At 47.1% G+C, this 23,110-nt stretch overlaps 1 protein-coding gene across 1 annotated transcript; it reads left to right on the forward strand.

The window, feature by feature from the left end:
* The first annotated feature begins 431 nt into the window (after positions 1 to 431).
* On the forward strand, positions 432 to 6,309 carry BHLHE40 (basic helix-loop-helix family member e40). The gene is made up of 5 exons (XM_042930022.1): positions 432 to 798; positions 966 to 1,035; positions 1,292 to 1,399; positions 2,433 to 2,556; positions 3,840 to 6,309. Exons 1-5 carry the CDS (start codon positions 719 to 721, stop codon positions 4,694 to 4,696), a joined length of 1,239 nt encoding a protein of 412 aa, XP_042785956.1. The 5' UTR covers positions 432 to 718; the 3' UTR covers positions 4,697 to 6,309.
* Positions 6,310 to 23,110: the final 16,801 nt, after the last annotated feature.

Consider the following 23,110-nt stretch of genomic DNA (forward strand, 5'->3'; position numbering starts at 1 on the left):
CGCCCACGTTACTAACCCCCCCCCCCCCCCACCCGGCCCCAGCGACTCCCCGGCCCCTTCCAGCTTCCGCGCCCCCCACCCGGCTGGGCAGGACCCGGACCGCGCTGCCACCCCCTCTTCGGGGAAAGGCAGCCGCAGCCGCAGACACCTGGGGGCCGGGACTGGGGGTGGGGGCTCCCTCGCAGCCGCGGGAGCGTTGTCCAACACGTGAGACTCATGTGATGAAGCCGGGGGAGGGCGGGCAGGTCGCTCCTTCCCTCCCTGGCAGCGGCCAGACGTGCCTGGAGTCACAGGGTAGAACACGTAGCTCCAACCCACCCACTCGCTCCCATTTAACCCAGCCCGCAGCCTCTCCATTACTCCTCAGCTCGCCCCCCCACCCCCCTCCGCCCTAACCGCCCCCCCCTCCGCGCTCCCTCCCGCCTCCCCGCCCGCCCCACTTCTCATTCACTTGGCTCGCACCGCGCAGACGGCGCAGGGAGCACACACCGCCAGTCTGTGCGCAGAGCCGGAGCCAGAGGCCGCGGGGACACCATGCACGCCCCCAACTGAAGCAGCACCTCAAAGCCGCAGCGCCCCGCAGCCCAGCGGATTTCAGAGCTCAGACTCAGAGGAACCCTTGCGGAGAGACCTCCCGGAAGCCCCTTGCAGGACAGTCCTCACCCCGACGTTCCGCTACTGCAGACAGGAGTGCACAGTGGCCCCGGCTCGCCGCGCCATGGAGCGGATCCCCAGCGCGCAACCGCCCCCTGCCTGCCTGCCCAAAGCTCCAGGACTGGAGCCCGGAGACCTACCTGGGTAAGTTGGCACTCCCTGGCGCCTTCAAGCCTCGGCTCCAACCCTACATTCTGCGCCGCTCTCAACTCGGAGCAGCTTCGGGCGCATCCGGGGGCTCTTACCCGCCAGGGTTCCTGCAGCCTGTGCGCACGCAAAGTCACGACCCTACCTGGCCCCTCTCCCTGCAGGATGGATTTTGCCCACATGTACCAAGTGTTCAAGTCGAAGAGGGGGATAAAGCGGAGCGAGGACAGCAAGGTAAGAACACCGCACCTCTCGGGACCCCAGCCCCTGGCGCGCGCAGTCCAAGAAAAGTTTTCTCACTTTGAGCTTGGCGGGGGTATGCACGGTGTGGGATCGGTGGTTCTATTAAATGCTTGGAGAAGAAGGGACAGAAAGTGGTTCTGGGTGTGACTTCGCTGCCCCAACTCTTATCCCGCTGCCGGGTGAGGGAGGAGAGGGGCTTCACTACCCGCTTCGTCTGGCGCCCACCGCCTCCCCGTGCGCCTCGCAGGAGACCTACAAACTGCCGCACCGGCTCATCGAGAAAAAGAGACGTGACCGGATTAACGAGTGCATCGCCCAGCTGAAGGATCTCCTACCCGAACATCTCAAACTTACAGTAAGTGAGAAGCTGGCCCCTCTCCAAGGCAGCTCTTCTGCCCAGAGGGCGGGCGGGGGTCACTCGCCGCCTGCAGGCCCCTCAGGGAACTGCAGAGCAGATGGCCGGCTCGGAGCTGGCGGGTGGCTCTGTTTGGGGGTACCCTTCCCCAGCCCTGGAATTTTCTGGCGTCCTCAGCAAATGAAGTGAGAACCACTTGGGCTTCTCCAAGTTGGCTCCAGTACCAACTAGCCTTCGTTTTCAAGAGTCTAAGCCTTTCCTTTCTGGTGATTTTCAGGGTTTTTTAGTTTTGCTAACTTGGGTAAAACCAAGCAACACACAGATTTTATTTACCCCTTTCTCGCCACCTTTTCCTTTTTAAAAATAAAGAGGACTTGTTTTTGGTGCGTGATTTCTATGTCCTGTCCTTTCTTGTCAGTAGCCAACGGCTTGGCAGCCTTTGGTTGGGGAAAGGGGAAAAAAATGTGTTTAAGGAGGAAGTAAAAGGCTGGATGAGCTGCAAGTTATGAAAGGGTGTCAGGAAAGAAGCTAGGGGAAGCCTCTTGGCTGCCAGACACGGTAGAAGTCCCTCCTCAGGTTGACACCACGGCAGAGAAATGTTATCTCCGGATTCCCCTGAGTTAAGGTCAGCAGTGGCTGCTGGAGAAATTTATCTGTCAGAGCTGATGTAGCTGCCTCTTCCAAAATGCCTCCAAAGATAAATGACACTTCTTTTTTATTCTTTAATCAGAAGTGTGTGCATATGTATTGACGTATACACACACACTTTTTAAAAACATCATCTCCAAACTTAAAACTAAATGTAGTCAACCAGGAAAGGCTGTTTCTTTCTTTCTTCCTTCCTTTCTTCCTTTCTTTCCTTCTTTCTTCCCTCCTTTCTTCCTTCCTTCCTTCCTTTCTTTCTTTCCTTCTTTCTTTCTCTTTCTTTTTTTTTTTTTCTTTTTCCCTTTAGAGATGTTTCCCATTGCTAATAAGTATCCCAGAGGTGGGACTTCTCAAAGCTCACTGCTGACTAAGGCTCTTTTTATTCCAGACTTTGGGTCACTTGGAAAAAGCAGTGGTTCTTGAACTTACGTTGAAGCATGTGAAAGCACTAACAAACCTAATTGATCAGCAGCAGCAGAAAATCATTGCCCTGCAGAGCGGTTTACAAGCTGGTGAGTGCCCGAGTCTGGTTACCATCACCTAAGAGTTGTAGCGCAAATAGCCTGTGGGCTCAACATCTGGTATAAAAAACATTCCTACAACAAATTGCTTATGCACATTCGTTGGGGGAGATGTCATTTTATCTCTCCTAAAAGGTCAGACTTTTCATTTGGAATGTTGCTGTGTGCCACCTGGCATGAATAGGTATTAGTCAAATGATAAAATATTTCTGTGGCATTTTGGTTTAAGGGTTTCTGGGTTCTGGGACATTTTCCCCCTCCTGTTTAAAATGCCAAGGCACCTCTAATTTGTATCGTGGGTGTTTTACAGTCGGTCTTCTTCGTCCTCTTTCACTGGAGAATAAATCATGGGTATGCCCCAGTGTTTTCCTGTTTCTGTACTTCCTTATCACTCCGTGTGTGGTATGATCCTGGCAGGATGACAGCAGGAGTTTTTCCTGCATTTCATGTGGTTCCCTGAATAGCCACTAGGTATCTCGGTGCATTGCACAATCTAATGAAACCACTGAAGTTTCATCATTAGTTTCTACTGACTTCCAGAGAATCACAGGCACCTTGTAACCTTCTAGTTTCACCCGTTCCAAATAATACTGAACAGACTGGGGAGAAGTTCTTCTACCCACTGCCTCGTTCCATTCTTCTCCCCCATCTTTCCAAGACTAGTACGATGAGAATCCCCAAAACCTAGCAAGTGCTTTTTTTCTGCCAGTTCCCTCATGGAAAATAGGAAGATGAACATACCTAATTTCTTGGGGGTTGGGGATAGAATACATGGAAAAGGCTTTGAAATAGCTTTGAAATGTAAAGATCCCAGCATGGCTGTAACTTTTATAATTGAAAATAAGCTTACTTAGGGGACATTGTTCCTTTATTTTTCATCTCATTTTTTGACTGGTCTCTGTGCAATATGGTAGGGTTGATGTTCTGTAAAATGACTCTTGTTATAAACATAGGAGGATGCGGGAACAAGCTCTAAATTGAAAAAGAGGGAAAATAGTCCATCTCTATAAATTATGTTCTGTTTCTATGATGGGATATTATGTAGCCATCACAACTCATAGTTTACCTCTGGGTGGCAGGATAATGGGTTATTTTTGTTGTATTTATACTTCTCGGTGTAATCCACATTTTTTCTGAGATTACTTTTGGAGTTAGGGACACAAATCAGCAGGTGCTGTTAAAAAAAAAGGAAAGCTCTCAGTCTTTGAGGTATGGGATGCGGCTGAACCACAGGGCCTTCTGAAATGTCTTCCTTTGGATCTGTGTTGATCCAGGTGAGCTGTCGGGGAGAAATGTGGAAGCAGGTCAAGAGATGTTCTGCTCAGGTTTCCAGACGTGTGCCCGGGAGGTGCTTCAGTACCTGGCCAAGCATGAGAACACTCGGGACCTGAAGTCTTCACAGCTTGTCACCCACCTTCACCGTGTGGTCTCAGAGCTGCTACAGGGTGGTACCTCCAGGAAGCCGTCGGACCCAGCTCCCAAAGCCATGGACTTCAAGGAGAAACCCAGCTCCCTAGCCAAAGGCTCCGAAGGCCCTGGGAAAAATTGTGTGCCGGTCATCCAGCGGACTTTTGCTCACTCGAGTGGGGAGCAGAGTGGCAGTGACACGGACACAGACAGTGGCTACGGAGGAGAGTCCGAGAAGAGTGACTTACGTGGTGAGCAGCCGTACTTCAAAAGTGATCACGGACGTAGGTTCACCATGGGAGAAAGGATCGGTGTTATTAAGCAAGAATCTGAAGAACCACCAACGAAAAAGAGCAGAATGCAGCTGTCAGATGATGAAGGCCATTTCACTGGCAGTGACCTGATCAGCTCCCCGTTCCTGGGCCCGCACCCACACCAACCTCCCTTCTGTCTGCCCTTCTATCTGATCCCGCCATCCGCAACCGCCTACTTACCCATGCTGGAGAAGTGCTGGTATCCCACCTCCGTCCCAGTGTTGTACCCAGGCCTCAACGCCTCTGCTGCAGCCCTCACCAGCTTCATGAACCCAGACAAGATCTCAGCCCCCTTGCTCATGCCCCAGAGACTCCCTTCTCCCTTGCCAGCCCATCCAGCCATCGACTCTTCTGCCCTGCTCCAGGCTTTGAAGCAGATCCCCCCTTTAAACTTAGAAACCAAAGACTAAAGGACCCTGCCACTCTGCTCTCTTTCCTCCCTACTTCACCCCTCCCCCCCACAAAGTGTGACTGCAGCAAGATTGTTCTAGTGTGTATGCTGAGATAATCTGAGGCATGGAGAGAAGATTTGGGGTACATGTGTGTGCACATGCACACGTGTGCATTGGTGGGTTGGTATAGAACATTAAAGCTCCTTTTGGCATAGGGAAGATATGAAGGATTGCCTGACATCAGGAGATATAGGGGGGATTGTAGCAGACCTCTGGACTTTCCCCCACCCAGAAAATAGCCCCCTCCGATAACATACAAATCAGTTGGATATTCAAAAGCTTCAGACTCTTGGTCTGTGAGTCAGTCTTCATTTTGGGAGCCGGGTCTGTGGCTTTGAGAAAAAGGTACTTTCAAAAGAGGGCTTTCCAGAGCGCAGTTCCCAGCCAGCTCTTATGACCCCACCCTTCTCCCTTTTATTGTTGCCGTGACTCACCAAATGGGGAGAGGGCAGCCACACTGAGCTTTCTGCTAAGCGGTGAGGTAGCAGACACTGGCATAGCACGGTAGTGGTTTGGGGAGATTTCTACAGGTCTGCCCCCCACCCCTGCCTCTGATGAATAAAGAGAATGTAGTTCCCTACTCAGGCTTTCGCAGTGATTAGCTTAATAAGGAACTGAAAAGGGCCCCCTGACAAAGCTGAGCTGCCAGGGAATGAGGGAGGAGTCCCTGGGGCCTCTGGCACCTGTTTCTAGGTCTCACCTAGAAAACAATCTCGCTGTCTGGAGAACCAAAGCAGGGTCTAAGAGACGCAGGTGCCTAAGTTCCAGTACCCCCAAAATGCATAAAGCCAAGTAACAAACTGCTACCTTTAACAAGCAGAGCTAGATTCGGGTTTCAGTTCTATCCTTAAAACTGCTTTTCACCAAGCTTAGCTTAAAGGCCTAACCAGCTCTCGGCACAGCAAGATCCTTTCTGCAGGCTAATTCCCCTCACCGACGGCATAGGGAGCGTCCTTATTGCTAAAAAGGATTCTGTCTCCTTCAAAGAAGTTTTATTTTTGGTCCAGAGTACTTGTTTTCTGACTTGTCCAGCTAGCCCTGCACCAGCTTTTCAAAATGCACTATGCTTGATCGCCGATCGTGTTTTAACTTTTTCTTTTCCTGTTTTTATTTTGGTATAAAGTCATTGCCTTTATTTGTAAAACTGTTATAAATATATATTATATAAATATATTGAAAGGAAAATGTTTCAGATGTTTATTTGTATAATTACTTGATCTACAAAGTGAGAAAAATGAATGTATCCCTGTTTTTGAAGAGAAGAATAATTTTTTTCTCTAGGGAGAGGTACAGTGTTTATATTTTGGAACCTTCCTGAAGGTGTGAAATTGTAAATATTTTTATCTATGAGTCAATGTTAAGTAGTTGTTTTAAAATACTTAATAAAATAATCCTTTTCCTGTGGAAGAGAAAGATGGTCTTTTGCATCTTTAAAAATAGCTCAGTCGTGTGATATGGCTGTCTCCTGCCCTCCCCTTTTGGCTGTAGGCAACAACTACTTAATCTTGGCATCATTTCATTCAGCTTTTAATGTGCCTCGTATTCAATCAGACAGAATAAACTTGGTCAATTTTGTAGGTAAATACTTAATTTGTTTTTTTTAACTAACCCTTGTTAGAGGTTCATAGTCACCCTGTGCCTCCTTTCAGAGTTAAGCAAAAAGAAAAGTACATTGTCCCCCACCCCAGCCTGTTTTTGACACGGTCCTTAAGAACTTGACAGAAAATCAAAATGTGGGATGGTTGGGCCTTAGGGTCTGGGGAGCTTGCTGGAGGGGGAGGCACATGGAGAAAAGATTTAATGGATTATTATGCAATAATAATTGGTGCTGGGGATAGTACCTCTGCCAAGCCAGTCTAACTTTTTTGAGTCTAGCAATGTCTAATGGATTTGCCATATCCTGCCTTATTGCTGCTGAAGGCAACATTCCATAATTATGTTCTACATCCTTCCTGGACTTCCTCTCATTGGGTGTGTTTGTGCGTGAATGAATATCGGTGTTCCTTAGTCAAGCACTCTTATGAGAAAAAAAAAAAAAAAATTCCACGGGAAAAGAAGTGGGAAATGACCCGGTCGAGTATTTTTGCTTCTCCCCTTCTCCCTCTAAGGGATGTCCTGACGGCCAGTGCCTGGTTTGTCATGCTTCAGATCCCCAAGCACAGGAGTCTTCTAGAACCCTCTGGGTGTCTGGAGCCTAAGTGGGGAACGTGCCCCCAGGGAGTTCTCAGCCAGGTCAAGGCACCACCTGCCCGGCAGGACTTTGCTTCCCTGCCATCTGATGAGCCAGCAGGCAAGAGTGAGAGTTGCCTGGCTGTGTGAGATGCAGAATGCAGGCTGTAAAAAACACAGTCCTCCCCAGGCAGCATGGTGTCACGGAAGGAGCCCTGCACAAGGCGTCCAGAGATGAGCTGGTGGCCCATCATCTCCCTTCCATGCCTATTCTTGATTAGGTAAAATAAGGATCCTGAGCCCTTCTCACATGTTCTACAGCAAGACGGATGGCAAATTCTGGAAATCCCGCTTTCTCCTAGCTCTTTAGGGCCTGGGCCTCCAGCTCTCCTACCTGCTAAACCCCTGAAATGCCTCCATGAATTGCTAGGCTTTTCTGGCTAGACTTCTTTGGTAAAAACCCAAACAAGTCAAGTTTATTCTGGAGATGGAACATGGGGTTGACACCAGGGCCAAGCTCGTTTTGCATGCCTCTCTCTCTTTCCGGGGCCATAACTCAAGGAGTAGCTGTGGGGACTGAAGGAAGTGGTTGGAGCAACCTCAACTCAGAAAGGGTTTGAGGCTTCAGACACATCCTCAGCCCAGAATCCGCCCCCCCCCCCACGAGCCTGCCCTATCGCACACCCCTAAAAGTAGCAGCTGTCTCTCTGCCCCCTTTGCCCTTGCCTTGCCTTCTAGCCCAGTTGCAGCAGGTTCCAAGTAGCTCAGAGGGAGATGCGAGGAGAGGCTTCCACCCCAGTCCTTTGCCCATTGGGTACAAAGAGGGCCTCTGTTTAAAAGGGGTGTGAGTGTGAGGGGGTGAAGTGCTGGGCTCCGAGGCGGCCGGAGAGAGGTGGCGAGAGGCAGGGGAACCCAGGCCTGGGATCTGGCCGCCTTCAGACAGGGCGTGACCCTCCGGGCCTGCCGGGATGGTCTCACCCAGAGCTGACCTGCCTCGCCTGTTGACACAACGTCACGTTTCCGACTGCAGCCCTTTCATGTGCGGCCCGCGGCTAAATGCGGCTGCCGGTTCCTGGAAGCAGACGTGCCTGGCACCGCGTCAGCAGAAACCTGATCCCTGGGGAAGCTTGGCACGGCCACGGGATCGCTCGGCCCCCAGAATAGGGCCTGGCAGTGGGTGCCGGGCAGCCCCCCCTCCCCCCTTCGCACCCAGAAGGAAGGAATCCAAGCGCTTTCCCTCAGGGGTGGGGTGGGGAGCTGGATTTAGTCAGGGCATTGGGACAAGGGCCTAATTAACTACAAGCTAGGAGCTTCCCACGGGTCATCGCTCGTTAATGAAGCCTAACAACCTAGAAGCACCATTATAGGTGGTATTACAACTCGCATTTTGGAGACAAATAAAAGCAGGCTCAGAGAGGGGAGGTAATTTGCCCGAAGTTACACAGCTTCCGAGTTGCCAAACCATTAATGTTGCATTGCGGCTGTCAATCGGATCCAAGGTGAAGACTTTCAGAGTTTGGTTGTTGATAATAATAATAATAATAATAACAATAACAGAACTACTGTTAACACAAACACATTTGTAGAATTTATAATTTGCCAGGCACTCTTCAAAGCGCCCCACATACAATCACTGAATTCTTGCAGCAACTCCATGAGATAGGTATGAGTATTATTCCACTTATGTGGTTTTTAAAAATATAGGCACAGAGAGGTTAAGTAACTTGCATAAGGTAGCACAGCTCCAGAGGTGAAGTGGAATTTAAACCCAGGCAGTTTGACTCCCGTGTCTATGTGCTTAACCCACATTGCCCTTCTAGTGAAATGATAGTAATAATAATAAAAGTAAAAGTAGTGATAATTACAATTGTTCTTACCATATTTTGAGTACTTTCCTTGTGCCAAGCACGATATTAAGCACTTTGTGTGAATTATCTCTATTTCCTCTGGTAACTATGAAGGGTAGATATTAATATGCCCATTTTACAGATGAGAAAACTGAAGCTCAGAGAGAGGAAATGCCTTATCTGAGGTGACACTTCATGGAAGAGACAGCAAGTACCATGCCCTTTCTCTGGTATGGAACTGCTTCTAAACTGAGCTACTGCTGGGCTTGGATATGCATGAACTCATGTAACCCTCAGAACTGCCCCGTGGAGTAGGTACGCTGATCCCCCGTGGGCAGAAGACGTAACAAACGGGGAGAGTAAAGTTACTTGCCCAACTCTTTGTTTCCTTACAAATGCCCCCACATACCATCCTGCAGTACAAAAATAAAAAGGGCCCATTCTCTAAAGAACGAAACCCACAGGAATTGGGGGACATTTAGGGGCATCCTATAGATTGATTGTGCTGAGAATCAGGATCTGGGTTTAAGGAAATTCTATGTCCTATTTTCTGTGGTGGGAATAGGGGTGTGCTCACATCTCTCTTAAGGTTAGGAGAGGTAGGGCAGAGATGCCTGGGGCCCAAGGCAGCTCTGCCAGAGGGAAGGAGGGAGAGAGGGAGGCAGAGACTGAGTTCCACCCTCTCTCCCTAGAAGGGGACCTGAGCAGGCTTGGAGACCAGGCCACTGCACCCACTGTCCCTCTCAGCTTCCTTCAGCCCACCCAAACCCTGGCGCGTCTCTCCAGCCCTTGACCATTTCCCCAGTGCTCGGCTGGTGAGGGGTAAGCAAGAGGCCACCGCACTTTGGGGAATAGAGCCAGTATCTCTGGTTGGAGTTTGCCTTGCTATTAGTTTCTCCTCAGGGCTCTGGAGCCCACTGCAAGGTTCAAAGAGACAGAATGTGTTGAGTTCCCAAGTGCTTTCATATAAAGACTATGTGTTAACGGGATCGGAGTGTTCTCCTGAGACCCAGAATTCCCAGAGGTGCCACGTGGCATGGAGGGAGAGAAGGCTCTGGGCTTCTCACTGCCTCTTCAGCTGGAGCTGCTCCCTCTTTCCTTCTTCTCTGACTTATATATTTTAATGATTGGTCCGAACAAGAGTTCCACTGCTAAAAACATCACACGCATGTTTGGAAGACACCAAACGATAGCCCATTCCTCAGGCATGGCCTTCATGTCCCCTGCCTCTTTCTCTAGGATCCAGAGGGAGGCTAAGGCCACTCAAAGCCACCTCCACCCCCCCCCCCCCAGCCCAGCACCACCCCCCTGTTTATCCCAAGCCATCTGTTTGGCCCGACTACCACAGGGGAACATGAGCTGGGCGAAGCCTCTCCCATTGGCTATGGAAGCCACTGACATGCTTGTCTCGCGGCTGGGCCATCCAGTCTTGTGATGTGGCTGGATTTGGGCCCAGAAGGTTTCTCCTGCTATAGATGGGACCCTCCCTTCCCGGAGGAATCTTAGCAAAGACATTGAGGTGGGACATCACGGAATGAATTACTAGGCTTCTAGGGCGGGGGGTGGGGGGGGGGGTGGGGGCGGTCAGCCCCAGGCTGAGGCCAAAGTGACAGGGACAGCCAGCCTCTGTTACTCCTAAGCCCCAGCCCTGCTCTCCCATCCCCCATTCATCCTTGAAAAGGCAAAAGGGAAGAAACTTATGCTTATTTATTTGTTTGTTTGAAGAACAAATAGTTTTTTGAAATCACATTACGAATGGTATATGGAGATAGGGATTATGCAAGGGTCTCTGGGGAATTCACATGTGGGGGCGGGAAAGAGGGAAAAGTACTCTCTTTCCAGAAAAAAAAAAAAAAAACATTTTTTAAAGTTTTAAATAAAATATCTAATACTTTTATATCTTTTTTTTTTTTTTTTTTACTATGGAGCATTTAAAACATATATAAAAGTAGACAGCAACAACAAAAAGGAAAATGACCCAATTTAAAAATAGGCAGAGGACTTGAATAGACATTTCTCTAAAGAAGATATACAAATGGCCAAGAAGTACATGAAAAGATGCTCAACATCATTAGTCATCAGGGAAATGCAAATCAAAACCACAGTGAGATATCACTTCACACCCACTAGGATGGTTGTAATGAAGAAAAAACAAAACGGAAAATAACAAGTGTTGTCGAGGATGTGGAGAAATTGGAACCTTCATACGCTGCTATCAGGAATGTAGAATGTTTCGGCTGCTTTGGGAAACACATTAGTGCTTCCTCAAAAAGTTAAATATAGAATTACCATATAACCCTGCAAGTCCACACCTAGGTAGGTCCCCAAAAGAATTGAAAACAGGTACTCCAACAAAGTACATGTACATGCACACACATAACAGCACTACTCACAATAGCCAAAAGGTGGAAACAGCCCAAATGTTCACCAGTGGATGAATGGATAAACAAAATGTGGTCTCTATGTATTATTAGACTAAAAAGGAACGAAGTACTGATATATCTTAAAATGTGGATGAGCCTCAAAAACATTACACTCAGTAAAAGAAGCCAGACAAAGAGTCATACCTTGTGTGATTCCATTTACATAAAATATTGAGACTAGATAAATCCACAGTGACAGAACAAAGACTGGTGGCTTCCAGGGGCTTGGGGGAGGAAGAAATGGGGAAAAAATACTTAATGGGTACAGTGGTTTTAGTTGGAAGTGATGGAGATATTTTGGAACTAGATAGATGGGGTAGTTGCACAAATTTATGAACATGCTAAGTGCCACCGAATTGTCCACTTCAAAATGGTTAATTTTTTTGTGAATCTCACCTTGATAAATTATTTTTCAATGTTTATTTGTTTATTTTTGATAGAGAGAGAGAGAGGGAGGGAGGGGCAGAGACAGAGGGAGACAGAAAATCCCAAGCAGGCTCTGCATTGTCAATGCAGAGCTAAATGTAGGGCTCGAACCCACGAGTTGTGAGATCATGACCTGAGGCGAAACCAAAAGTTGGTCGCTTAACTGACTGAGCCACCCAGGAGCCTCTCGATAAATTATTTTTAAAAAAAATACACAGAAGTGGGGCGCCTGGATGGCTTTGTCGGTTAAGCGTCCGACTTCGGCTCAGGTCATGATCTCACAGTCTGTGAGTTCAAGCCCCATGTCAGGCTCTGTGCTGACAGCTCAGAGCCTAGAGTCTGCTTGGGATTCTGTGTCTCCTTCTCTCTCTGACCCTCCCCCATTCATGCTCTCTGTCTCTCTGTGTCTCAAAAATAAATAAATAAACATTAATTTTTTTTTAAATACATAGAAGAGCATAATGAACCCTCTTTGTATCAATCACTTGGCTTTAACAATCATCAATTCATGCCCCATCAATTTCATCTGTAATATATGTACTGATCTGCTTCCCCTGCTTATATATTATTTAGAAGCAAATCTGGACATTAAATAACTTCATTTATAAATATTTTAATATATATCTCTAAAAGGTAAGCATTCTTTAAAAAATTACTACAATAGCATTATCATACCTAAAATAATTTAATAATACTGGAAGACAATTTCCATTTATTTTATTTTTTTTATAAAACTTGATAAAAAAAAAAAGCAGTATTTCAAACTGTACAGTCACCAGAAACACACAGTTATCAAAAATGCACACACTTCACTTGACATCTCCTGGAAGGCAATTTTTAAAGACTAATTGTCTGAGTATAAGCACAGAATGGTTTCAAAATCTAAAAACATAAAAAGTGATCAGTGAAAAAAATTTCTCTCCTGTCCTGATTCATCTTCTTTTATCCGGTCCCCCTGGTCTCACCAAAGCCACTTACAAGTAAGCAGCTAGACACTGTTTTAACTTATCTTAGTGCTTATTTATGTTTATAGGTGCAAATATGAACGCAGGCTATCATTTCTTCATACAAAAATAACATGCGGGCGAGCCTAAGTGGCTCAGTTGGTTAAGCGTCTGGCTCTTGATCAGGTCATGATCTCATGGTTTGTGAGTTCAAGCCCTGCATCAGCCTCCGTGCCTGCTTGGGATGCTCTCTCCACCCCTCTCTCTTTGCTCCTCCCCCACTCATGCCTGTGTTCTCCCTGTCTCAAACATAAATAAATAAACTTAAAAAATAACATGCTATCGACACCATTTTGCACTTATTTTTAATTTACTATATCTTGGCAGCTATCCCCATGAATACATAGAAAGGCTTTTAATTCTTTTTCACAACTTCACAGGATATCATTGCATAGCTATACTATCATTTATTGACCAGTTCCTTATTATGGACATTTGGGTTATTTCTTATCTTTTACTATTACCAACAGGGCTGCAAGGAGTAATTTTATACATGTATCATTTTGAATTTGTACAACAATACTTATGGGGTAAACTCCCAGAAGCGGGATTGCTGGATTGGTAGCATGAGCGGCTGTCATTATGATGGGTATTAGCAAAGCTGTCTTCCATGAGCGGTGATAGTTAATATTCCTTTAGCAACTCAGGAGAGTTGCCTGTCTGGGAGGTAGTTCGCAAAAGATGTCAGAGGCCTTGGAACATGTACATCTTCAGCCCAAGTGATTCTACCTCTAGGAGTTATTCTAAGGAAGTTATTAATTAGGTGTTCATATACTTAGCTGCAAGGATGGACATTTCTGTGTCATAGTAAAAAAAAAAAAAAAATCAAAAAATGATCTAGAGAAGACTGGTTGAGTAACTGAGTAATTTATGGTTTGTGTAAATGCTGAAATACTAAATAGCCATGAAAAAGTATGTTGGGAAAATATGTTTATTGTGAAGGGAAAAAGTAGGTCACAAAACTGTCTTCAGAATGATCCTATTTTTAAAATAAAGAATAACATCCATACTTTAAAATTTTCTCTTTCTCTGCCTCAATTTCTGTACCCATAAAAATGAAGGCAGCAATAATCTGCTGAGTTGCTGTAAGGATTAAATTAGCCAAAATGTCTAAGATGCTTAGAACTGTATCTGGCACAAAGGAAGTTCTGCTCAGGGTTAGTGAAAATTAGTGTTATCATCATCATTATTATCATTATTAATTGTGTTATAATTGCATAAGAGGAAGGTCTGGCAGACAATATAGTAAAATTTTAACCATCTTAGCAGCACTTAGAGTTATTGTTACTTTGAGAAATTTTGCTTTTCTGTATTTTCTTTTTTTTTTTTTTAATAACGAACATGTATTGTGTCTGTGATATATATCATGAAGTGCAAAAAAAGGACAAGAATGGAATTCTTCCTAGGTAGTCTTGGAAATCTACACTCAGCAGAGCCCCAGAAAGATATGGAAAGAAAAGTCAGCAGGCTCTTTTGGTTTGTCAGCTCAGCCTTGGGCAGGGCCAGTCCTGCACACCAGGAAGAAGGCAACTCCATCCAACAGTCATTTGGTCAGAAGGGGAAGGCTCTCCCTTCCCACATGCACAAGCTTTTAAAAGGACTTGAACAATGAGAGCGATGACAAAAGGTAAGATACACAGAGTAGCCCACGAGAGTCTTAAGATAGGGGTCCAACTCATTCACTGCTGTGTCCCTAGTACCGATCCTGAAAGAAATTTCAGTCATTGTTTCCTGAATGAACAAGTGAACTTAGACTCTGCTGTGTGACTTTGGGAACATTCTCTCACCTTCCCGAATCTCAGTTTCCTCCACTACCAAATGGGCATATTGGTGATCTTACAGAAACAGTTGTGTACACAGAGTAGTAGCACACAGCTCAAATCAGGTGCAAGGAAGGTGCACAAGCATTTGTTGGGTAAGTGAATGAAAACAACGAATGACACTTATAGGAGCTTATTTGTACTAAAGTGTAAATGACTGATGACGTTCTTGCCGGAAAGAAGCGTTGTAGGGGATAAAGGGAGAAGCTGGAAGAGATCTAGTATATATACCAGACGCTGTGCTAAGTACTATACTCGGCACGACGTGTGCATTACCTTGTGTAATTTCCATTTTTACATGTACAGAAACTGAGACTCAGTGAGATCAAGTGACTTACCCAAGGTCACATGGCAAACAGATGGCACAGCCAGGATTTAAGCCAACACATGACTCAAAAGTCCTTGCCAAAGAGCCCTGGATGACAACATGGACGATGTCCTGAAGAGAGAAGATGGTCTGGGGCATGCATCAGAGACAGGCCGCACTCTGGGCATGGTGCTGAGTTAACCACTACACAGGTGCACTGAAGGGCCCTGAGGAAGCAGCCCCAGCTCTCTCCCACTGCCCCCAGTACTGAAAAATAATGTTTTTGATATTTCAGAGGAAACTACTGAGACAATCTCATGAAAAAAATCAAGACCTTGTCAAGTTTTTCTACATTTATTTTGTTTAGTGTTGTTTTCTGTTTGAATTTCCTGTGGGGAGAGAGCACCATGACATTTATGCCTCAGGACATTAGGGCTTAACTCGCCCTGGGGTCTTAGAGCCTCTCCGAACCTTATCCAGCATGTGTTATGCCAGCCTCTGAGAGTTTGTGGGTGTGATGAGGTGTCCCCCCCGACCACCGCTTCCCTGGGGGCTCCTGAGGCCTCATTCGGGTGTTTCCCAGGGCAGTGGCCTGGGCTCCCCTGACCCGTGGCTTCTCATGGACCAGCCTCTCAGACAAGGCGCTCACTGTCCAGGCATGTTCCAAGCCACCGGCTCGAGTCAGAGCCAGCCCAGGCCTGTTGCAATGAGTCAGCCTTTCACTGGGGTAAAACGTGGTGACTGGCTGGGAAGTCACTTTTTCCAGCTTGGCCCTGGTCCTGGGCTGGGTTTTGGGAGGGCTTCATTTTTTTCCCTTTGGGATCCTATTGCCTATGGCATGCTCCCAGGGGGGTCCTGGGAAGCCTGAGGGCTGGAATTCTCCTGCTGGGGATAGGCTGAGTTGCTTCCACTGATGACACTGTCCCTCACTTACACAAGAGAAAGTGGAGGCCACAAAGGTTATAGCTGCATCTCCAACACAGGTGACCCTGTGGAAGGCTCACTGGGGAAGAGGTGTACCCTGCGGAGTCCATCCTGCCACCTTTCGCAGGCCACGGTGGCACAGCGAGCCCAGGTACCTGGAGCTTGGGGCTCACTTGGCCCCTTGCCAGCTAGAATGCTTTCCTGAACAATGCTGCTGCCTAGGGCCCCTTGGATCTTAAAGCAAACACTGTTACCTTCCATGAACCTGCCTCCCTCCCAGCTCCAGGCCAGGGGTTAGGTTTCAGAGCTGTTCACTTTACAGTCCCTTCTGACTCACCTCCAGCTTCCCTGAGGTTCTCGAAGCCTTCCCTGCACAGCTATGCAGTGTACCTGTTGGGAGAGGAGAGGCGATGACTGCTCCTCAAAGGTGGGAAGGGTGTGTGTGGGCAGGGTTTTGGCCCTTGGTGGCTCATGGAATAAATTCTTTCTCTCTGGAGGCAACACTAGCCTCTCCGTGTCTGAGGCTCTGGCTTCCACCTCCTTTTGATTTTTGTGACTAGCAAAGACTCCCCTCTCTCAATCTATCATTCATTCAGGCCAGAGATATTTACTGATACCCTTTATTGGAAGCCCAAGTTCTGGGCTTTGGGGCTGTAGCAGGGCACACAACAGTCATGTTCCTATATCTGGGAAGTGGAGAGTCTGAGGGGGGACACGGGTGCTTGCCAGATAATTACATTAGCAGATACCAACAATCCATGACAAATATGAAGGAAGAGTACGCAAGAGAAGGCGGCAGGGCCTGGTGCCAGAGAAGGCTTGCCTGAGATGGAATAGATAAGGAGGAGCTGTCTGGTTGGAGTGGGGAAGAGTGTAAGCAGCGTGCTTGTTTTGGATTGAATTGTGTCCCCACACCAATACCTCGGAATGTGACCTTCTTTGGAAATGGGGTGATTACAGAGGTAAGCAAGTTAATCTGAGGTTGTTTGGGTGGGCCTTCCTCCAGTACGACTGGTGTCCTAGTAAAAAGGGGCAGTTTGGACACAGAGACAGACATGATACAGGGAGAAGGCCATGTGAGGATGAAGGCACTCTGACCGAGTGATGCATCTATCAGCCAAGGAATGCCAAAGATGGCCAGAAATTCACCAGAGGCTGGCGGAGAGACCTGGAACAGGATCTCCCCCGAAGCCTTCAGGAGGAATCAACCCTGCCAAGACCTTAATTCTGGATTTCTAGCCTCCGCAACTTGAGCACATAAATTTCTGCTGTTTAAGTCACCCGATCTGTGGTCCTGTGTTGCAGCAGCCCCAGCAAACCAATATAGTGTTCCATGCAGAGGAAGCTGCAAGTGCAAAAGCCCTGAAGGTGAGGGGAGTGAGGCAAATTTCAGAAAGAAAGCCACTCTGGCTGGGATGCAGAGGCGCAAATCCCTTTATCTCTAATGAGAGGAAAGTGGATCAGTATGGGCGCCTGGGGCAACTATAAAAATAATACAAATAATGACCACCTTGGGGATGTACAGAATGTATGAGATAAGCCTGGGGAGACAGGAAGTGCCTGGGCTAGGTGGAAGTTTCCTTGTGAGGATGAGGACTGCAGCCTTAACCTTAGAAGAGAGGGAAAGCTATCAGAAATCACAGGGCAAGTGACCTGGAGTCTAGTTTGAGCTGTGTGACATTGGGCAAATTGCTGTCTCTGTGCCTTAGTTCTTCAACCTCTTTCCTTATCTGGGACATTCCATGACCATGTGACTAGCAGTGTGCTTCACGTTGCCATCCTGTGTGTGACAGGCAGGGTGAGAGGGAAGACAGAAGGAATGAAAATAGTGTCCAACATCATTTTTCTTCTTATGGGACTTCTAGTTTACTTGGGGAAATGGCATTCATTCCGGCCAGTACACAATAAAAGTGCTAGGAGTGGTTAGAAGACAGTATCAGATATTCTCAAGGGCTCAAGTGGGGGCTTCCCTCACAGGGGGTTCCTGATACCTGGGTAAAGGCCCCCTGGTGGCTGTGTCAGTGCTGTGCAACTCCATCTCCCTCCCTCCCCTCAAAGCTGATTATTGGAGGGGTATGGGGGGAATAAACACATGACCCAAACTGGCCCAATCAGAATATTTCCCTGGGAATTTTTTTTTTTTTTTTTTTTTTTTTTTTTTTTTTTGCCTGGCATGGGGCGGGGTATTATTGAATCTAGGGTAGAAAATTTAGTTTCTCTCTAAGGAAGTAGGATGCTTTGGAGGCCATGTTTCCTGCCATATAGAGGGGGCTGCTGTGACCGAATGAAGCTGACAGGCAGAGACAAGATGGGAGAGACAGAAAGAGACAGCATGGGAAAACCCTTCAGCTGTCCCAAGGTCTGGCTGCACTTCTGCTTTTCCTGTGCTTACATGACTTACCCCCAGGTTCATCACCCCTCATTTCTCCTTTTTGCCTTGGCTGTTAGAGATTAAGAACAGTATGTATACTGAGTGCTTACTCTATGCCGGGCCCTATTCTAATGCTTTGTGGGTAATCATTTAGCTGACTATCACCCAACCTTATGAAGTTGGTACTCTTATGCCCATTCTGAAGGTGAGAGAGGGCTGAGGCAGAGAGAGTAAGTGGGTAGGTCACCCATTACTTGTAAGCGGGTAGGCTAGCAAGTGTCTGAGTGACCTCTAGCCCCCTGGCTCCCAGGTGTGCTCCTAACCATTAGACCCTACTGCATATTTTTGAATGAATGAATGAAAGCACACCAGCGAGCTGCAGATGCACACATACACATGTGTTTAAGGGAGCTTGCAGTGGTGAGGAGCAGATGGGGAGTAAAGTCACAGAGAAGTAGTGAAGCCTGAGACTAAGCACCGGAAAGATCTCCAAAGAAGTGAGGTATGAATGAGCCTCAAACCTGGGTCATCTTTTGAATGTCAAAAGGAAATATGGACACTTAGGTCTGGAATCTCCTTCTTAAATCAACATAATAATTGCTTTCATGAGTCGAGAGCTTTCTCTGTGACCAGCACCCTTCCTACCTTATCTTCTGAGTCCTCACCCTCTGGTGTCAGAGGCTTGTCTAATCACCTTTGGGAGTCCTACCCTGCCTTGCAGTCTACAGCAAGGTCAGCCTCCTTGGCTTCTTTTCAAAGCCATGCAATCTTCCTTGATAATGACCAAAGTTTCGAAGGCAAAAATTGACAAATATTTATGATGCCCATGGGCTCAAGAGGCTGAGTCCAGGAAGTCCAAAACTCTGGCCTATGAATTAGACTAGATCCATTGATGAGCATGGACGGGCCCCAGAGGGAACGGTAGAGCCTGCAGCGGTCACTTTATCTGCTGGCTGCCTTTGCTGGGGGACTAGATTTCACTCACTATCTCCACTGGTGATCTCTCGAGCACCCACTTCACCCTGGTGCAAGAACAGGCTGCTTGTTAGCTTTGAGGCCAGGCCAACAAGACAAGAGAAGGCACATCCCAGTTTCAAAAGGCTGCTGAAGACCAGAGCACTGAGCAGAGGCCGGCGCCCCCACAGTGAATCCAGCTGCATCAGGAGCGAGCTGGTGCAAGGCATGACGGGGTGCTGCCTTGTAGGCTCAAGGCGTTCCTAAGTTGCCAACAGGAGATTTTCCATGCAGCCTCATGACTCAGGAGAACAACCTCTGGGGTCTTTGGGGGGTAGTCTCGGGGATAAAAGTCCTTTTGGAGAAAAATGGCCCTTAAAAAAATGCACCCTCACTCTTAGACATATGAAAACTTTAATAATTTAGGAACATTTTTTTTTTTTTTTTTTTTTTTTTGTATTCCTGGTACTAAGCTAAGCACTTTATACATAGAACCTCACTTAAGCCTCAGGACACCTTATGCAGACAAGATGACTCTCCTCACTATATATCCTCGCGAAATTGAGGTTCAGAGATCTTTTTTTGAGGTTATATAGCTAATAAGTGGTAGAGCCAGGAGTCAAACTCAGGTCTGACCTCAAATTCCCTGCTCTTAAGCGTAGTGCTATGCTGGATCCTGTTTAGGCACATTCACTGAAACCTAGATGTTTCACTCTTGTCCATTCACCCAACACGTATTTCTTAAGGACCTACTATGTGACAGGTACTGTTTAAGATACTGGAGATATACCAGTAGTTAAATAAAACAGAAAAAAAAAAAACAAAACCCTGCCCTCATGGAGCATAAAGCACATCAACAAAATTTAAAAATAGCATTAAAAGGCAAGGAATCTCTGTTTCCATTTTACAGATGAAGTCACTGAGGCAGGTGTTTATTACTGTCTATTTAACTCCCAAATCCATTCCTTTGTGTCTTGTTGTTCAACGAATATTCCTTAAAAACCTACTAGGGGTCAGGCTGTGTTCTAGGTACTGCTCCCCACCCCCACCGTCTCCCTTGCTGTGGTCCCTGCCCTCAAGGAATCAACATTCTTCCTAACCGTGTGGCTGCTGCTCAGGGGACCTGAGCTGTACTGGCTTCTGCCCCAAGGCTGTTTTCTCAGAAAAACCTGAAGTAGAAGGAGCAAAGCCAGCGGTGTGTGAAATAACCAAGTCAGCACAAGTGCTGGGGATCATCGATGCCCTTTGTTCTCCCTCACTGGACGGTGACCCCTGACCCAAGGTTTGTTGGAAGGAACTCTAGGGGAGACATGAGTAGCCCTGAGTCTTAACTAGCCAGTCATCTGAGCTCTCCAATCAAGCCTCATCTCCCTCATCTATAAAATGGAAATAGAAGCTCTTGACTTGTTGGCCGATTTGCAAGATTGTGATGAGTTCAAATGAAATAATGGTTACAAGAGCAATTTTGGATTTTTCTTCTGAGTCCTAGCTTCTACTCTAGTGTGTACGAGGGCTTCCCATCCTGTTACCACAACGCCTCAGAAAGGATCTTATAAGTTCGTTCACATGAATAACTAATAACTAATAATAACTAATGGGCTTTCCAGTCTTCCTCCTCCCAGGCCTATAGCCTTTCTCCCCAGATCTACTCTCCCACCTGAAACAATTTAAAAAAAAAAGCCTCATCTATGTCCTAGACAAAACTCAATTATATTTATGAGTGAAAAAATATCCAGCAACCAACAAGGTAAATTTCCCAATGTCTGCCATCCATTCAAAAGAATTTCCAGTGGAAATATCTTTGACAAGAATATAAGCTCCCTGAGGGCAAGGGTTTTGTTGTTTTGTTTTGTTTTGTTTTGTTTTTTGTCTGTTTTATTTCCCAGTTTGTAGAAAAGTGTTTGACACATAGTAGGCATGCAATAACTACTTGCTGAATAATGAATGAATAACAGGGGATGTCCGGCATCAGTGAGCATGATGTGAAGTCTGGGCAGTAGTCTCTTCCAGAGCTCTAGAAACCACCCAGTGCTTACAGCCTGTCTGCCTGATACAGTCCTTCAGTCAGCCCAAGCATGGGAGATGAGACCCTCTGAGCAGTGACAGCCTCTAGGGGAGGGAACCTCTGCTACAGGAGCCCCATCATCACGTCATCCCAAAGGGAGGAAAAGGAAGGCTTTTACTCAGTGATAAACATCGCTGTGAACTCCTCCCCACAGCACCCCCTCCCTTCAAGCCCTGGCCTGTTTACTGGAAGGCACGACCCTGTTTTCTACATCCTGAGCACTGAGAGATTTCATCACTGGCTCAAGGCAAGACAGAAAGGCTGGGAGTGAAGGACCAATGGTTGGGGTGCTGTGGCAGGGTGCCACACATGTTGAATGAATCTGCTCATTCATGTGTCAACCTTTCATTCTGCACAAAGTGATTTGGGTCATGTGTGCACGGGGCCCCAGAGACAAAAATGAAAATGGTGATGATAAAATAATTATAAAACGCATCATTTTCTGAATGATTACTTCAAAAGACAATATGCTGGAGAGGCTAGGAGCATGGCTCTAGGCCAGTCTACTTGGGTTCCTAATCTCAGCCCTGTGTATTACCAGCGACTCTGGGCAAATTATTTAAATTATTCTAAGACTCCATTTCCTTGTCTGTAAACTGGGGTTGTAACTAAATGCGTTAGTACATTTAAAGCTCTTAGAACAACAGTATTCCCTATTTCTTTACCAGGCACCCTGTTAAACACTTTCCAGCCTTATGCTGGGGCAGGCCGGGCAGGGGTGGGGACGGACGCTATTGCGGTTTATGCTCTGAGTTGGAACCTGGGCACCCCCTTGCTCCCTGTGTGACCTTAAGCAGGTACTAACCTTCTCTGAACATGGGTTCTCTCTGGCAAATGACACAAAGTAAGCTCCGTGAGGGTGAGAAATTCTGTTTGTTCACTCCTGTCTCCTCAGGGCCTTAAACCATGCCTGCCTTAATAAATAGCTCTTGAATTTATGGATGAATATAAAATAATCAGGGCCAGCTGCATAACTTGTAGGGTTCAGAGTAAAAATGACAATGTGGGACCCTTGTTGAAAAATTAAGAATTTCATGGCATGGCATGGCAACATGAAACCAAATGTGGGGCCCTTTGACGTGCAGGGTGGCCCTGTGTGACTGCATGGGCCACATGCCCACGAAGCTGGATCTGCTAACAATACCGATCCCACGTTGTTGATACAAGGATAAAGTGAGTTAATGCCCGTAAAGCAACGAGCACATGCTTGACCCAGAGCAGGCTCTCCATGTTTTCTGACGCTACTCCTATCTTGTTGTCTGTTCACCCACATTCCTGTGAGAGCAGACAGGTATTAGCCCACTTCACAGGTGAGGGAAGGGGGGCTCAGAGAGGCAATTAAACCACTTGTCCGCTGTCCCACTGGTAACGAGGGTAGGATCTGAACCCAGGTCAGGCCAATCTTTTTTTTTTTTTTTTTTTTTTTTTTTGACGTTTATTTATTTTTGAGACAGAGAGAGACAGAGCATGAACGGGGGAGGGTCAGAGAGAGGGAGACACAGAATCTGAAATAGGCACCAGGCTCTGAGCTGTCAGCACACAGCCCGCAGGTCAGGCCAATCTTGACACCACTGTGACGGACTGGTAAGTGGAGGCAGAGAGGAGAGCCAGAAGTCTGCAGGGAGAGTCTTGGGTTGGAACAACTTCCTTAGGTCTGATTGTCTGATAATTCGAGTTTGTTCCTGTTGTTCAGTGGGGAACCAGCAGACCTGGGAGGCTCCTGCGCTGGGCAATGGGCATGTCTGTGTCCACCCCATGACCCTCTGCGAGTGGAGGTGACCTAGGGGAATGAGGACCGAGGCCTGGGCCAAAGGGGCAGAGCCTGTGCTGGCCATGGAGGCCTAAAATTATGGATTAAAATCCAGCCTCTGATACTGACAGTCCCTGACAAACTGATCCCTTTCCCGTGGTCTACAAGATGTTGTGACCCAGGCCCTGCTGCCCACCCCCCACTCCATGCTTCTCCCTTCACACCTCAGTCCCTCCTTGGACATCCTGGAAACCCACTGGGTTCTTTCCCACCCCAGGACCTTTGCTCTCACAGTTAGTCCTGCTGAGAACA

The sequence above is a fragment of the Panthera leo genome, chromosome A2 (genome assembly GCF_018350215.1).
Source record: "Panthera leo isolate Ple1 chromosome A2, P.leo_Ple1_pat1.1, whole genome shotgun sequence".
NCBI lineage: Eukaryota > Metazoa > Chordata > Mammalia > Carnivora > Felidae > Panthera > Panthera leo.